General features: G+C 40.0%; 1 protein-coding gene across 1 annotated transcript in view; it reads left to right on the forward strand.

Moving 5' to 3' along the window:
* Window positions 1-355: 355 nt before the first annotated feature.
* LOC121417103 (uncharacterized protein C8orf34-like) overlaps window positions 356-14,067 on the forward strand; it is a 45,921-nt gene continuing 32,209 nt past the window's right edge. Inside the window, exon 1 of the mRNA XM_041610684.1 lies at window positions 356-420. Coding sequence (XP_041466618.1) covers window positions 358-420 — 63 coding nt within the window. The 5' untranslated portion in view covers window positions 356-357. The remainder of the gene's footprint in view (window positions 421-14,067) is intronic.

Raw genomic sequence — 14,067 nt, forward strand, 5'->3', positions numbered from 1 at the left:
CTATCTAATCTATCTATCTAATCTATCTAATCTATATATCTATCTAATCTATCTAATCTATCTAATCTATCTATCCTATCTATCATAAATCTTATATATCTATCTATCTAGTTTGTTTATTTATTGCTTTTTTTTCGGGTAGCCTTTTTGCTTACACTTTATAAATCGTCAAATCTGGATAAATCTCTTATCTGGATAATTATGTAGCCACCGCCTAAATCCGCCCCCTGCCCCCCCCCCCTGGCCTTGGTCCCCCGGAGTTGGCCCGGTACCGTTACGGTAATCCGCTGATTACAGATTAAATTCTGCGGGCTGATATATATGAGTTCCTGCCCCGTTTCTGCGAAGTCGAGAACCATGGCAGGCCAGCAAAGAGTTCAAAATTACCTGGACAGGCACAGGATTAGCGCACTATTTGAGGTGGGTGTAGCTAGATATTTGAAAGCTGGGACTACTGGTATTATATCTCATTATGTGAGACGTTGTTAATGTTAGAAAGAAAAAAAGTGTGCCGTCTTCTGGTCCTTTTTTAATTCGGTCCCACCTGTTTAATTTGGTGTGGCTTTGCAGAAGGGCCATTTTCAAAAGTAGAGTCCCCTCCCCCTCTAAAACAAAGGCAAAACTCAAAAGTTAACCCAGTTCCAGTCAAACATGTAGGCTACTCATGTGCAAACAAAATAAAAGGGAAAGTCTGTCTCAACAAAAAAATGGTGATTTGAATCACAAAACAACAGTACTAGAGGCGCACGGCCAATAAATTTGGAGACTGTCTCCAATGTGGGAGATTATCTCCAATATCAGAGACTTTTGTGAAGAATTTGGGTATCCAATTTCAGAGACAGTCACCAGTTTTGGAGACCAATTTCCTTTGTTTACATTTGCGGCAAAAGGATTACCTAGGCGGCAAATAAAAATGTGATAAGCAGATTCCTCATGAAAAATTACCACTCTAGGCGACAACGCAATACTTACCCGTGTTAAGAAACTGGGACTCCACTCACGCGCATTTGGGCCGCCCTAGCTTAGAACTAAGCTTTGTTTCACGAAAAATTGAATATTCTTATAATTCAATACATGTAACTAATTAGATTAGTACTGTTAAATCGGTACTCACCGGTTCTTTTCTTGAATTTTCTTGAAAATTCCCACGCTTCTGCGCCACTATATGTTATGTGTAAGTCGTATGGCGTTCCATACTTCATGGCCGTCTCGGTCATGGCAATAAACTGCCTTCACCCCTACCTGAGGTCGTCCGGGAGTTTCTTCTTTTGTGTAATGGCGTGGTGGCACCGTCGGGATCTGAACCTAGACCATTCGACTCACTGTTATTCCAAGCACAGAGGGAACTTTATCCAATCCGTGGGACCGGGCGCTCGAATGTAACTTTTTCGTGATAACGTCAGGTTAGCTCTTTTTCTTAGGTGAATCGTAGTCCCACATACTTCTGAAGATGTATGGATTTGCATCAACGCAGCGATGCGCCATTGCCATGACCGGGCCCATTCTTGGTGATGCGTCGAAGAGGCGGCGCGCTCCAGCCCCCCATTTTCCTGCTGTCGTGCAGGGGCAGCAGGAGAGTGATTGCTTCGTACAAGTAGAGGTACGAAGTGGTTATACCATTAATGTGGTGAGCAAATCAGTTGTTGACCATTGTGGTATTATTATTGAATTTGATGTTGACTATGACAGTTTTGATTTTTCTGAGTCTGATGCTGATGAAAACATTCCTTCGGTTAGGGGATTCCCCATACCCAGGTCGAGTGTGATTGGCAGTAGTTCTTTTGTGCTATCTTACGAAGATTATAATCTATGGTTTGATGGTTTAGTGATTGCAGATGATGCATTTGTAGGTCTTGGTCTTCGAGGTGACATCCTCGTCGGTGCACCGTTTATGGAGCACAACGATGTGATTGTTTGGCCTTCCAAATGTTTAATAACATTCGGTGACTTGGGACTTGAGTTCATTTACCACGATTCAAATGAACACCAGCCTACAGATCTCACACAACCACAACATACAAATGGTAGCTTAGACGTACAACACAAACATGAGAGAAAGCCGGATAGTCCAACAGTTTGCCTTGATGACAAGACTGAGAACAAGAATGAATGTGCAATTGTTGATACATGTACATCCAATGCATGCCTGGTGAGCGAAGCGTTCTCCCATTGTGACATGACTGTGAGTGAACATGAGTGTGGTGCACCCCTCAGTATCAGTAACCATGGTTACCATGAGTCTGGATATGAGAGTGAAGGAAACACCTGTCATGAGTGTGAAGGTGACATGATGATTGGTGATAACATCCTACATGAGAATGATGGTGACATGATAAGTGATACTGATAACTATTTACATGAGTCTGAAGGTGACATGGTGAGTGATATCTTACACGAGAATGAAAGCGACACGAGTGATGATAAAATCTTACATGAGAGTGAAGGTGTCACAGTGATTGATGACAATATCTTACATGAGAATGAAGATAACACAATGATTGGTGATAACATCTTACATGAGAATGAAGGTAACATGGTGAGTGATAACATCTTACATGAGAATGAAGATAACACGATGATTGGTGATAACATCTTACATGAGAATGAAGGTGACATGGTGAGTGATGATAACATCTTACATGAGAATGAAGATAACACGATGATTGGTGATAACATCTTACATGAGAATGAAGGTAACATGGTGAGTGATAACATCTTACATGAGAATGAAGATAACACGATGATTGGTGATAACATCTTACATGAGAATGAAGGTGACATGGTGAGTGATGATAACATCTTACATGAGAATGAAGATAAGATGATTGGTGATAACATCTTACATGAGAATGAAGATGACATGAGTGATGATCACATCTTACATGAGAGTGAATGTGACAAGAGTGAAAGTGACGTGATATGTCATAACATCTTACTTGAGAGTGCTGGTGAAATGATAAGTGACAACATCTCTCATGAAACCATGAATGTAGATGAAAGTGAGGTTGATTCATCAGTTGATCTCAATAACATGTCTATACATGCCTACAACAATGTCAAAATCTTACAAGGTATAACCATAAATGACATCATACCTACATGTAACACTGAACACGATCTCTCAGACACGTATCATGAGGTCTACTGCAAACCAAATTGTGTTGCAAGTACACCCCATGCCTATGAACTACCTGATACAGTTATAGATGTTTACAACAATCCTGTTGCGTTTGGTTTCTTGGCTGTGTATTGTCGGTTTGCTTGCAGGTCCCAAGAGGAACATGTAAATGTTCCAGGTCCTCCGGTCTTTATTACTGAGCATAGCTCTGGGCCTGTTAGTTCGTCATATGACGATGGTGTTGCGCACTCTGATGTTCTGTCTTTCCCTGACGGTGACTCACAAGTGAATCGTAGAACAGATCGTTGCACGCCTAAGCGTTCAGATACTACATACAATATCGATTGGACCATAGCTGATTCGAATCGCGATAGTCGTACCAAACACGCTCCGGGTTCCGATTCGTCTCGCAGTGCCACATATCGCAGCTACTATGCTCTTCGCAAACGAGCATTCGAGTCGTACCGTCGTAACCATGTTGTTGATCGTACACGAACAACAGGTCTCTTCGCAGTCAACAAACCGGTCGTTGAATCGTATCATGGCAGCTCGAGCAGATGTAAACACAACTCTGTAGCCGCTGTGAGTACTTACAAAGAGTACTACAGCATTGACTGTTCGTACGGGACATCTCCAGAGATGCGTAGCCGACATGCCTCCGTCACTACTAGGTCCGTGTCAATGTTCATAGATCGCAACTCGCACGCCTCTCGTGTCGTTGAGCCCGTGTGCTCAGTTCCCGACATTCGTTACTATGACAACTACGCCACGTTTAAGCCTACATATCCTCCTGATGCCAATGTTCCTGCTTCAACTACAGACATCATGCATGGTAACTATCGTGATCCATTTGGCCCACGTCTGGACGATGCGGATCTTCACCTTACTGGCTGGCCTTCAGTTGGAGACAATGGCAGGTCCGACCCTGTGACAGGCGCTTCTTCGTTGGTTTCTCCAGTGACTAGCCACATGGTCACTCTTGATGACAGATCCTATGATTGTCGACAGGCCTCTTTCACTGGTCATTCTGTGCTGGACCCTAGCCCATCTTCCTCTCCTGGTCCTACCTGCTGTGACGCCTACCTTACCTGGAGTCTTACCCCTTGGAACCGTGGTCCCGCCCTCACTGGAAGACGGATTGGATCCTTTGTCCGAGGAAACTCTGGCTGCCTGTCCCAAGGTCGAGAACGTTTTGTACCCGGTAGACAGTCAGGAATGTTCCATGATTATCGTTGGCCTCACCTCGTTGAAGAGCCCCTCCCACACATTCTACTGGACTTTGGTACCAGACTTTGACCCCACTTGATTGATGCCTATCCAGGTCAGCCTAAAGCGCTGATACTTTTTTTCATCTGGACTTTGATGATTAGAACCTTGTTTTCCACAAGTTTTAACCTTGAACTTTCGTTTCCCGGCTATTTTGCTTTTACAATTTATTATACAATGTCTCGCTAGATATTTCTTTTATTTTCAGATTTTTGGTTTATATCTGATTCTTAACCATTTATTATTTGTGACCTTTGATGATGGTTGTTTGTTACATTTTGTATTGATTCATGTGGATTTGCATTACCTTGGTTGCGAGGTTGTTGCGTTTGTTAATAATTGGTAGGAATGAACGATTGTGCAGACGTTCTGATGTCTTGCTTAATGGATGTACTTGTCTGTTGATTTTTTATTGCTTGTCCTTATGATAACTGCGATAACATTGTCTTTTTTGTCCTGTTTTTTTTAACTGAAAATATTGGTATGGTTGCTACCTAATTTTTATTTGCCCTTATGTCACTGCCTATGTGACGCCCTTGCATTTATGACATGACTTTTGTGATGTTATGTTGTTGGTGTTGACGGTACCTGTTATTTCCATTTTGTTCTTTTCAGATACAGTCTTTTACATGTTTTATAGCGTGGTGCCCTCTGTGCAGGGTGTCGTGATTTATTTTGTTTAAGCACAGTTAGGATTGTAATAGTGATTTCTTTCTCCGGTAATTCAATGAAAGTAAGATTAGTTAGTTTTGTACTGGTTAATTATATGATTATGTTTATTTCCTATTTTACTGTATGTCCCCTTTTTGACATGCTTATGTTTGTTTCAGAGCTTTTCTTTTTATTGTTTTAAGTAAATAGATAGTGGACCATATGGAACTTGATTATCATATGTGTGTAGGTCTTGCTGCGGGCTTTTTCTTTTAGCCGTAAATGTATTACATAACTTGTATAGAGTGTATGGATTTCTTCTTTTGAGGAAGACAGAGAGAAAGGTGACTTGTGTATTTTGATTGTTTAGTAGCTTATACATGTACATGTATTTATCTTTTGTTTGACGTCAAGGCCTGTATGCATTTTGTTTAACTAATAATATGCCTTTTGATATTGCTTTTGTACCATTTTGGGGCATTAATAATTGACTTTGATTACATACCAACTTGGCGGATTGGTTTATGTAATAGGTTAGGCATAGTTTGGCCGTGAACTATAAAGTTTAAGCCAGATATAGAGTTTAGTTGTGTTACCAAATATTGCCTATCTATGTGCATCTTGGGTTGTTATTTGAAAGACATATATTTATGTCAAGAAGCTATTTAATTACCAGTTGTCTTAGTTTACTTTTTAAAGATGGTAGTCTGTACAGTTAGTAATTGCAGAAGGTAAAGAAAGATTGAAATGGTTGATCAGTTTGTTTCAGTTAGGGAGTAAATGTATATAGTGTAATTCATGTGTAGAGTTGTATTAAGTTTTGGCTGTCAATTTTTGGGTTGTATAAATTTTTGGATTTGCTTATATAAAACATGTTCTCTCAAATAATCACGGGAATGAGAAAAAAAAAGTGGTCACGCCACTATATGTTATGTGTAAGTCGTATGGCGTTCCATACTTCATGGCCGTCTCGGTCATGGCAATAAACTGCCTTCACCCCTACCTGAGGTCGTCCGGGAGTTTCTTCTTTTGTGTGATGGCTTGCTGGCTTCAATTCTGCTATAAATTCTGTCGCCATAGACAGCTACACATGCAACTTTATTTATAAATGGAGCGCCCCTTACGAGAGTCGCTAATGCCGCGGAAAAATTGTTAGGCATTTTGGCCTGTGGTCAAGGCGTTCTTCTGTTCTATTTTTTTTATAGGTATGAGATCGAAATCACAGCGACTATTCACACTGTTCCATAATGATTCCGAAAGGAGGTGCAACACCCCCCACCCACATGGGCGCAAATTAATGTTGTAAGTTAGAGCAATTACGGGATCGGAGATCGGTTCGGAAGTTTTGCTCCTAAAATCGGAATCGGTTCGGATATCAGATCGGAAGATATTCAAAAACAAAAAAAATCATAAAAATTTGTATGTGGCCGGCGCGTGGACAAATGCGGTACCCTACACTGATGGCAGAATTTGTTTTGATCTCCGACAAAAGCGGAGGAAGAAGATGATGAGTTGTTTTGATCTCCGACATAATCGGAGGAAGGAAAATAAGATAATGACGTTCCAGCGCGCGACACTACCGCCGATCAACGATAGGCATCTCCTCTACAGCATCGTGGTGATGGCGGAGGTAATCGTAAACTCTTAAAGGTCGCATGACCTCCCAAAAAGGACGCATTATTATCCAGAGTTGTTTACCATGATATTCACCTTCTCTACAACATCGTAGTGATGGCGGAGGTAATCGTAAACTCTTAAAGGTCGCATGACCTCCCAAAAAGGACGCATTATTATCCAGAGTTGTTTACCATGATATTCACCTTCTCTACAACATCGTAGTGATGGCGGAGGTAATCGTAATCTCATAAAGGTCGCATGACCTCCCGAAAAAGACGCATTATTATCCAGAGTTGTTTACCATGATATTCACCTTCTCTACAACATCGTAGTGATGGCGGAGGTAATCATAATCTCATAAAGGTCGCAGGACCTCCCGAAAAAGACGCATTATTATCAAGAGTTGTTTACCGTGATATTCACCTTCTCTACAACATATCACTTCGATGTTGTAGAGAAGGTGAATATCACTTCGATGTTGTAGAGAAGGTGAATATCACGGTAAACAACTCTTGATAATAATGCGTCTTTTTCGGGAGGTCATGCGACCTTTTTGAGATTACGATTACCTCCGCCATCACTACGATGTTGTAGAGAAGGTGAATATCATGGTAAACAACTCTGGATAATAATGCGTCCTTTTTGGGAGGTCATGCGACCTTTAAGAGTTTACGATTACCTCCGCCATCACTACGATGTTGTAGAGAAGGTGAATATCATGGTAAACAACTCTGGATAATAATGCGTCCTTTTTGGGAGGTCATGCGACCTTTAAGAGTTTACGATTACCTCCGCCATCACTACGATGTTGTAGAGAAGGTGAATATCACGGTAAACAACTCTGGATAATAATGCGTCTTTTTCGGGAGGTCATGCGACCTTTAAGAGTTTACGATTAGTCCACCATCACTACAATGTTGTAGAGAAGGTGAATATCACGGTAAACAACTCTTGATAATAATGCGTCTTTTTCGGGAGGTCATGCGACCTTTATGAGATTACGATTACCTCCGCCATCACTACGATGTTGTAGAGAAGGTGAATATCATGGTAAACGCATTATTATCCAGAGTTGTTTACCATGATATTCACCTTCTCTACAACATTGTAGTGATTGCGGAGGTAATCGTAATCTCATAAAGGTCGCATGACCTCCCGAAAAAGACGCATTATTATCCAGAGTTGTATACCATGATATTCACCTTCTCTACAACATCGTAGTGATGGCGGAGGTAATCGTAATCTCTTAAAGGTCGCATGACCTCCCGAAAAAGACGCATTATTATCAAGAGTGGTTAACAATGATATTCACCTTCTCTACAACATCGTAGTGATGGCGGAGGTAATCGTAATCTCTTAAAGGTCGCATGACCTCCCGAAAAAGACGCATTATTATCAAGAGTTGTTTACCGTGATATTCACCTTCTCTACAACATCGTAGTGATGGCGGAGGTAATCGTAAACTCTTAAAGGTCGCATGACCTCCCGAAAAAGACGCATTATTATCCAGATTGGTTAACCATGATATTCACCTTCTCTACAACATCGTGAGGTAATTGTAATCTCATAAAGGTCGCATGACCTCCCGAAAAAGACGCATTATTATCAAGAGTTGTTTACCGTGATATTCACCTTCTCTACAACATCGTAGTGATGGCGGAGGTAATCGTAAACTCTTAAAGGTCGCATGACCTCCCGAAAAAGACGCATTATTATCCAGATTGGTTAACCATGATATTCACCTTCTCTACAACATTCTGAGGTAATTGTAATCTCATAAAGGTCGCATTACCTCCCGAAAAAGACGCATTATTATCCAGAGTTGTTCACCATGATATTTACCTTCTCTACAACATCGTAGTGATAGCGGAGGTAATCGTAAACTCTTAGAGGACGTATAGTCAGATAGTCGTAAATATTACCGTGCATGTCAGCGTGTTCAACTAAATCTTATTTGCCTCCGCTTAAGATCAAAACATAGCGTCTTTTCGTTGTTTTTCTTCCTCCATTTTTGTCGGAGATCAAAACATATTATCACCAATTATCATCATCATCGTTTTGTTCTTCCCCGATTATGTCGGAGATCAAAACAAATCATAATCTTCTTCTCCACCTGCCTTTCCGCTAATATCGGAGATAAAAACAAATCATAATTTTCTTCCCCTTTATCTTCTTTTCCTTCCACCGCTTTTGTCTGAGATGTAAACAAATCACCAGCGCATTTTGACGGCAAACATGTCGCCACGTGTTTTTTTTTTGTCTTGTTATGTTTTGGTTTTTCCGATCCGATTTTTTCCCCACTGGTCAAAAATCGGAGTTCGGAAAAATGTAGAAAAAAGGGGAAAATCGGATCGGATCGGGAATTGGAATAAAAATCGGTTACAGCATTAGCGCAAATCCCAGGGGGACACTTCCCCCTAACCCAAAATAGTAGGGGCACATTATCAAATGTCCCCCTACTATTTTTGTTCTTTTATATATGATGGAAAGAAATAGGCCTACATCATTTAAATCGAAGTAAAACATGTATTTTGGATGAGACGACCTTCTTTTGGGGGTGATAAACCTTCCTTTTTTTTTTTTTGTTAGTTTGTTTTTGTTTTTTTTTGCCTGTTTTCCAGCCCCTGGTCCCCTACCTTAGATTTCCACCCTTGCCTCCCACTACTCTTGATATTGTTTGCGAATCTGTTTTGTAAATTAAAGGGGAATTTCACCCTGATAAAAAGATGATGAAAATATGAGAAAAATCATTTCAAAATATCGATGAAGGTGTTATTTGACAAAAAATGGAGTTGATAGAATTTAGAATGCTTGATTTATTGTGACGTCTATAACGAGCAGTTGCTCTATCCTAAATATAAAATGCCCAAATTTCCCATTTTTAATGGTCCGTAACGACCCACTTTTTTCTTTTTGATAACAAGTATGAATTGATATACTAAATGTACCATAAAAATCATTATCATGTATTTCTTGACATTTCATTTACTTTTTTACCATAATAATTAATAGCTGCTTGCAAAGGCCTACGCCGTCACAAAAAAACCCGGGGGGGCCACTTACATTGACGAGTGGATACCATGCGCGACCAAAAAAACACGTAAAAAGGATGTCCTTTTCACGATAGGGCACCTTACATACGTAACGCAGAGATGCCAACCCTCCCGATTTCATCGGGAGGCTCCCGAAAATTCATCCCAACTCCCGCCCTTACGATTACCATCCTTATCCTCCCGAAATTACGATTTTTTTGCATTGATCAAATTGGATTGGAAGGACATACTATCGTCTGCTAACTTTAGCATGTAGTAACTCCATTACGTTCGCTGCTACTAAATTCTGTGTGAAAAGTAGACAAATAAGGAGCAGCGAAAAGCTGGTGCATGTGATATGCCCAACGGGAATCCACTGTGCACCAGGCCGGTAGGCCCGGCTAGCTTCGCGAGGCGTGTGCGCTCGTGGCCACTGGATTTGTCGAGTCGTGCGGTGGAATATCGGTGTGTGATTTCGGCGTATTGATGGGTTGATATTGACACGAAATGGCGGAAAATCAACAAAAGAAGACCAAGAAATGGTCTCAGAAGTATGAGATTGAATACAGTCTCCAGTACCTGTGTGTTCGGAAGTCGGAAAGAGGAATTTACCATACATTTTGCGCAATTTGCAGCGTGGACATTTCAGTTTAGCAGGGAGGTCGTGATGATAATTCGGAAGCACTTTCGTTCGGGAGCAAACGGCATAGGCCTACCATGGATAGCTCTATGGGCCTACGGACATTGCGATGACAAGATCTTCATGATCTTCGAGCTCCACTAGTACCCTGTTGTCTTTATTTCACCAAGCAAGGGACCAGCGCTGAGCTTTTCTTTACTGGATTTATAGTGGAACATAACCTGCCTATAGGCTATAGCCGATAGTGATAATTCATCCTTGTTGATTATTGTTGTTGGACAGGTACTTATGACTTTTTTTTGTCCCTTCATTTTTTATTTACATGTGAAAATGCATATTTGATATTTTTAATGTTAAAAAAGTGGGAACAATGTTTATTTCAAAACATGTGAAATGCCTCAAAATAAGGGTCAGATTGCACCAGAGAGCATCTAGAAACCCAGAGCTTCCAGGGCCCTAAGGCGGGCCCTGGACCCCGGCCGCAAGGGTCGAGCGCTCCGCGCTCGAGATGTGCGCTACGCGCACATAATTTGGTGGCGGTTGCAAATCCTCCCTAATTCTGATTTTCAAAAGTTGGCATCTCTGGTAACGTGATAAGGGTGTCAAAAACACAAAAATAACGAAAAAAGGGTATCTATTAATTCGCTAGGAAAACCGTCGTGTTTAGGGTCTAATTTGCGGGGATGATAAAACAAAATCAAAATGTTTTATAAAGGATGTCCTTTTTGCTCCAACACTTCGTGTTTAGAGTCCGATTTGCGCGAGGTGTAGAAGGTGGGGTCGTACTAAACCAAATAAGGTAAAGCCGACGACCGAAGGACCCGTAACAATAAAACATTCCTGTACTTGTTTAGGGGTTCATTTCAGGGAATATTTGCCAAGAGTATCGTTTTGTTTCCAATACTTCTTAAGGGTAGGGTTTCACACGCCAATACTTGTTAAGGGGTGCATTTTCAGAATATGGAAATTACGTGTTTAGGGTGCTTTTTGAGACCCCATGGTCGCGCATGGTATCCACTCGTGAATGGAAGTGGCCCCCCCCGGGCAAAAAAAAATCTTACCTTTGAAAAAGATTGGTGGGGGATGGATTTTCCTCGAACGCATACCAATTTTTTTTCTGCTATTTTCATAATAAACTTTAAATGAATTCAACTTTGCACTACTTAATTTTTTCAAAGACAAAATAACAAAATTACATCTCGTCATCATCACCACTATCATTAGCATCACCATCATCATCACCACAACCGTCACCACAACCATCATCATCAACAAGATAATTTTCATCATCATCATTGCCATCATCATCTTTTTTTTTTCTTTTTTTTTTCCCCATCCCTTCTTTTTTTTTCTTCCAATATTCCTCCTTTTTTTTTAGAGCGGCACACCGTCATGCTCCCTCACTGATTATCCGCCTCTATATGCTTGGTGTTGTATAAATTGGCGGATACCTCATAAAATGAAATACTGAAGAGAAAATAAGGAAAGGGAAAAAGTAAGAAGAAAAAGAAGATGAGGAGAAGAAAAAAAGAAAGCCAAACAAATGAAACAAAACAACATATCGAAAACCTACATACAGTGTAGCGGACATGTAAAAACATAGCAGACGACGTTTGCAGACCTCGCGATCATCGTATGACTAGTGGTGCAGAATGTTCCATTGTGGCTTTATGGGGGAAATAGCATTACAGAGGGATAAAATGTCTTCACAAATATTGTTTCAGCGTTTATTCGCAATATCTTGTGTCAATTTCATAAATTATCCTTGTTTGAGCATTTAAAACATCATTTAAAGTGAAATGAATAAGCAAAACTTAAATTTCAGACTCACCAATGCAGTGATAAGCTAGGATGCACCCCTCGTATACATAATGGACACGTCACAATATTCAGAGACATATCCAACTTTCAGAGAATAAAATTGATTTTTGTTGGCAAAAATAATGGTATCTGATATATTTATACCCATAGTTCGGACTGACAAGGTTTATATATTTATATATTCCTAATAAAATGCTCAGCACTACGATGGAAAAAGCTAGAAAACCGCTGTGACTTGAACAACACACCGACGTACACAAAAGCGCTGTCCAGCCCTGTGTGTTGAATGCACGTCGAGTGTAGGGTTGCTCTTCGGACATCAGTATCACAAAGAAAATCTCCTCTGATTTGATGATAAAAGTGCACTATTTCCTTATTAACCAATCTCCATGGTTCTTTCATGAGTATTTGCCTTACAATGTGCCCTTTATTATCATTTGAGCGGAAATTCTTGATACCATCACCCACCGATGTGACGACGGATGTAATCCACCCGGGTACTATAAAAATGTCCCCCTAACCCATTATCCCAATACATATTCCTGACTATGGATGGTTTTTAGTGATTTTAATGTAATAAAGTGCCATATTTCCCACCAATCGAATGTAAAAAAAATTATGGTCATCTGATAGAAGAAGTTGTAAACATTCATTTCAGGGGGGCGGAAATTCTATCTGAATCAACGCTTGTCCTTGATACACATTAGTTTGTGAAAAAGGGGTATGATGCAAGGGAATTCTGCGTGTTATAAGGGTGCGCGCGTGCAGCGAGGACCTTCTGTCCGCTAGTTTTCCATATGGTCAAAATTTCGTAATAAAGTCTTCTACGTCAGTTTAATAATGATGTTTTCATTGAAATGAGAACAAAAAAAGAATTATTGAAACCATAGGCGGCGGAAGCGGGGACGTTCCCCCCTAAATTTGTTGTTGACCTTTTTTTTTTTTTTTTGCTTGTCAATTTATTTTCCTACGTCCCCCCCTAAAATGTTTGGGTTGAGAGCCTTTTTTTTTTTTGCTTGTCAAAATTTTTTAGGTTGTCCCCTCCTAAAATTTGGGGCTTCCGCCGCCAATGATTGAAACAATGCGGTAAAAAGGACTACATTATATAGTGTAAAGAAATAGAGGGAAGCTCCGAGACAATAAAAAGGTTGAAAAAGAAAAAAATGTGAAAACACAAAGCTCTCACAACATGAGCATAATAACAAATAATAACAAATAAGCGAGGACAAGTAGCTGAGGGACCCCCCCAACTCTCTCTCTAGTTATCTATCTATCTATCTATCCGACTCGATTATATAAGAGAAGAATTTACTAATCAAAATATTATGAGCAAAAAGCACAAGCTGATATTTTTTATGAATATTCAAAACTGATAGAGAGACGCAATCGAATTATTCGATTGCGACAAAATTGATGATCTGAGAATTTATTGTTTTTAGGAATTCATTAAAAGCATAAAGTTGATCAGCATTAAAATATGGCAGGCGCAACGCATGAGCTAAAGCTTTATAGGCATACACCGATAAAAAATTTTAAGTATTTTTGGTAATCATGAAAAAACTTGATATTTCATGAAAGAAAGCTCAAATCCCGAGGAGGAATATTCTTATGAATTGACTTTAAAAAAAACTGTGGTAAGCCCCATTTAATATTTGATTATAAGTCGAATAAAACAGTAAAAGCTGAAAAACGTTCGCGTGATATTTGGCAACCTCCCCCCCCAAAAAAAAAAATAAATAAAAAATAAAAAAAAGTTTTTAACTATAATAATGATCGAAGGTAATTTTGTCTCGCGTAGAACTGGACAAATGAAAAAAAGATTGTCACTAAAAAATGAAGGTAATTTTGACCCACGTAAAATTTGGCGAGCCCCCCCCCCCCAAAAAAAAGGAAAAAAGGTTTTAACAAGCAAAAAAAGGCTA

Source organism: Lytechinus variegatus, chromosome 1 (genome assembly GCF_018143015.1).
Source record: "Lytechinus variegatus isolate NC3 chromosome 1, Lvar_3.0, whole genome shotgun sequence".
In the NCBI taxonomy this organism is placed as follows: domain Eukaryota; kingdom Metazoa; phylum Echinodermata; class Echinoidea; order Temnopleuroida; family Toxopneustidae; genus Lytechinus; species Lytechinus variegatus.